At 38.4% G+C, this 3,650-nt stretch overlaps 1 protein-coding gene across 1 annotated transcript; it reads right to left on the bottom strand.

Annotated features, from left to right (window-relative positions):
• On the bottom strand, positions 999-3,415 carry LOC18768580 (cyclin-D3-1). Its single transcript, XM_007199848.2, has 4 exons — positions 2,440-3,415; positions 2,141-2,342; positions 1,872-2,002; positions 999-1,734 (listed from the first exon to the last, which is right to left on the bottom strand). The coding sequence occupies exons 1-4, from the start codon at positions 2,998-3,000 to the stop codon at positions 1,441-1,443; spliced, it is 1,188 nt and encodes a 395-aa protein (XP_007199910.1). The 5' UTR covers positions 3,001-3,415; the 3' UTR covers positions 999-1,440.

Genomic DNA, 3,650 nt, shown 5'->3' with positions numbered 1-3,650 from the left:
TGTAACAAAAGCGCATGACTACTATTTCGAAGCGATAACAAAAATTCCCTAAAGTGTGCAAAATAACTAAGGGGGAGTTTGAATCACATCTGCCTACATAAATGCTCTCTTTTTTTATTTCTTTTAGAATTTAGAAAGCTAATCTTCATTTCATTATCAATTGACCATAAAAAACCCTTTTCCCTAATTGATGAACAAAACAAAGACTTACCAAATAAAATAGTTTATTATTGACCACTTCAAATGACAGTCTTGCAACTGAGCACACTCTCTCCATAGGCACGTAAAGGAAAGGACAGCTGCATTGCATGACCAATCCAACACAACACTTGAAGCCAAAAAGTGAAGAAGATCTAAAAAAAGAGCATTATATATGGTGTTTTTTTTTTAAAGTGTAGGCCACTTAGGTGCGGGGTTAGGTTCATACAGAGAAGATTACGGTTACCTCAATCTTACACCAACATCACAAATTTTATTTTATTTTTGGTCACGAGGAAAAGAAAGTGGCTCTTCCAACAAGGTCAAACTCCCCAATCAAAAAGTCTAACTTCCACCAAATCCACTACTCCCCGACAGTCTCTTCCTCTCTTCACATGCAAATCTATCTCCCCTTAAACAAATTTTCAAAAAAAAACCCACTTAACTTAATCTAATTTCTAGATTTAATCTTAATTATGAAGTTGAAAATTGCAATTTATATCATAAACAAAAGGAAAATATTAGGAACTCTTACATTTCTATCAATTCAATAATAATATAACATGCGTGCATAAATTTTTCTATATTTTTAATAAATTATTTATACATAAGCGTTAAACTGTGATTCACATCCCCTTACTCGATAAGAGGTAAACAGCATCCTAAACAAATATAATCCATTTTCAATGACCAGATACTAAATAGAGATTTTGATGCCTGGCACTTCTGACATACCAAATTGAACAGATAATAAAGGGATCGAGCTAATGAGAAGTGAACAGATAATATTTGAACACAAATGAACAAAATTGGTGTTTAAATTTATTTATTAATATAATATGTCCAAATGGGCCGAAGAGAGACTTATAGAGATATATGGAAATATATAAGAGTGCTCCATATTTCAAAATATACAGAAAAGCAGACTTCAATGTAGAGAGTAATTCTTAACTTTCCAATCTTGTCCCTCCTCTTTGCTGTGAATTGCCAAATTGCCATCAATAATAATCCCCACAGACCCCATCATCTCCAAGTCTCCAGGACATGACTGTAGGATTGTGGGCATTGTTTTGAAAATTAAGGCACCGAAACTATGCATGTATGGCAGCAGCAGCAGCAGCACAGCACTTTAGATTTTGCACCAAAAGAGAAATTACCATAACAGACATGGAGTTTTTGAACTTCAATTTTTTTTTTTTGTGTTTTTTTGAGAGAGGAAGATAAATTGATGATGGTTTTTTATTAAGGAGGGCTACCCACAATTCCCACAAAGAGCCTGTTGAGTGAAGCCATTTTCATCTGTTGGTCCTTCTCTGCTGCTCTGCTCCTCTTGAGGAGTGGCTCCGGGGATGAAGAAATTGATGAGCCCACTGCCCAAGAATCATTTGAGCTTTCATCATAGCTGAAATATGCATCAATTACCCCACTTGGGCTGCCTGGGATTTGTTCATGCTTGCGCTTGTGGGGATTGTTGTAGCCACAATCATAGGCCTTGGACAGCTCAAGGATGAGACTGTAACAATCATTCACCTTTTCCTGTTTCACAATGCAGCACTTAATTAAGAAATAATTAATCAACATTAATTAAGTAAATCATATATCTAATAATGTGCCTTAACTGATGTTCTGTTTGAAGCATGAAAACTGATGAAGAACATCATGAAAGTACAAACCTTGCTTATTTTGAGAACACCCAGAAGCTGGTTTTGATATTCCATGGAATTACAAGGCTCAACATGGTCTATAACGCGCATCATTGTTGCAGTGGCCAACACAGAAGGCAAATAACCGATGAATCTTGAATCTGAGAGAAACCCATGAAGAAAAAGCAAACAAAATGATGAGAAATCATAAGGGTGATGCTCTGTTCTTTGTTCTTATCGAAAAAAAAATCTAAGCTTTGGTTCAAATATCAATGTGAATAGTTAAAGATTTTGCTTACCAAAGACCACAGAGAGAAGAAGACGCTCACAGCGCTTGAGAAACTCCCAGTGGAGAAGGGTTTTCAATCCAAGCCTCCTTATGATGTGGTCGAGGAATGAAAGTGGGGTCACTGGATGCATCTTCCATTGGAGAGTTGAGAGCACCAAAAGCTCCATTCTTTGAATCGTTTTGGCCTCAAACACATACTTTGTGTCCACCACCTGAAACAGAACAAAACCCAAATGTCAGATTTTGGAATTTAATCAGCAAAAACGAAAATAAAGGTCAACACTTTGAATTCAATATGGCTAAACGTACTTGAAGGTCCAGAAGAAGAGGCACTTGGGTTTCTTCCACTTTGGCTGCCAAGGAGAGACAGGTGACAGCCACAAGCTGCACCATCCATGGCTTGTCCCTCTGAAAATGGAGGCTGGAGATGAACCTATCAAAGTAGTTAATGGCTAGGATTGCAGTGAGAGCAGTGAACCCATAATGGGCATTGACTTTGAGCATCCACAAGACAGCTTCACGACGAGCCACAGAGATCAAAGAGTGCTCTGCTGCTTCGTTTCCCATGTCCTCCAAGTGTTTGATGAAATGGGTCTGCTGCTGCTCTTCTTTGGAGAAGAGAGAGACAAGCTCTTCATCTTCCCAGAACAGATCTTGTTCCAACAAGAACAGAGAAGGGCAGGCTGGGTTGTGCCCATTAATGTCATTTTTGTAGTTCTCACTGGTCACTTCCTCTAAAGAATCTTGCACTACTTCTCCTTCATCCTCCTCCCATTTCTCCTCTTCACACAACAAAGCATCCAACAAAAGTGAATGGCTTTGTTGTTGCTGTTGTTCTTGGTGGTTTTGTTCATTTTGTTTCATTGCCATCTTCTTCCAAGAAGAAGAGGTTTTAGTCCTCTGCTCATTATACAAAAGAAAAGCTCATCAGTCTCACACCCATATCTCTGTATTTTTGCTTTGGGTTGTGGTGTGGAGAATAGAGTACAGCTAGAGAAAGAGAGAGAGGCAGAGAGAGAGAGAGAGAGAGAGAGAGAGAGAGAGGGGGGGAGAGGGTGACAGGGGAAGAAGAAAAAGAGGGGGTAGGGAGATTGATTTTAGAGCAGAGTGGGTTTCACGCTTGTCCTTTTATATATATATATTGGGTTTTGGAATTTCTTTTCTTTTCTTTTCTTTTCTTTCATTCTTTTCTTTTGTGCTTTCGGTGTGTTTCGTTGGCGGGCAGAAATGCAACGGCACACACACCAAGCCGGACCCATTGAAAACAACCTATTACAGAAGCCTAAATAAAGAGTCACTGTGCTCATTGCTCAAGAAGACTCAAAAGAGAGAGAAAGAGAAAGAGAAACAAAGCCTATAGACTCTCTTGGTAGTAGTAGAAAGAAGTAAGTAGTAGGGGTTGTGTAGTTCATAGACTTTTGGGTTTATGCTTCCAAGCATTTATGTGTCTAGGACTCTTCATTGATTTTGGAGGGTTTTAAAAACACCCAACAATTTATAATGCATTCATTACCCAACAA

Source organism: Prunus persica, chromosome G8, assembly GCF_000346465.2.
Source record: "Prunus persica cultivar Lovell chromosome G8, Prunus_persica_NCBIv2, whole genome shotgun sequence".
NCBI lineage: Eukaryota > Viridiplantae > Streptophyta > Magnoliopsida > Rosales > Rosaceae > Prunus > Prunus persica.
This window is presented reverse-complemented; position numbering and strand designations above follow the sequence as displayed.

What these genes read in the sequence shown, in the direction of transcription:
- LOC18768580 (XM_007199848.2), bottom strand. Translation starts at nt 3,000, where the DNA reads ATGGCAATGAAACAAAATGAACAAAACCACCAAGAACAACAGCAACAA. An exon ending in CTCTTCTTCTGGACCTTCAA is followed by an intron (nt 2,343 to 2,439) that starts GTACGTTTAGCC and finishes GTTCTGTTTCAG; the next exon opens with GTGGTGGACACAAAGTATGT. An exon ending in GTGTTCTCAAAATAAGCAAG is followed by an intron (nt 1,735 to 1,871) that starts GTTTGTACTTTC and finishes ATTGTGAAACAG; the next exon opens with GAAAAGGTGAATGATTGTTA.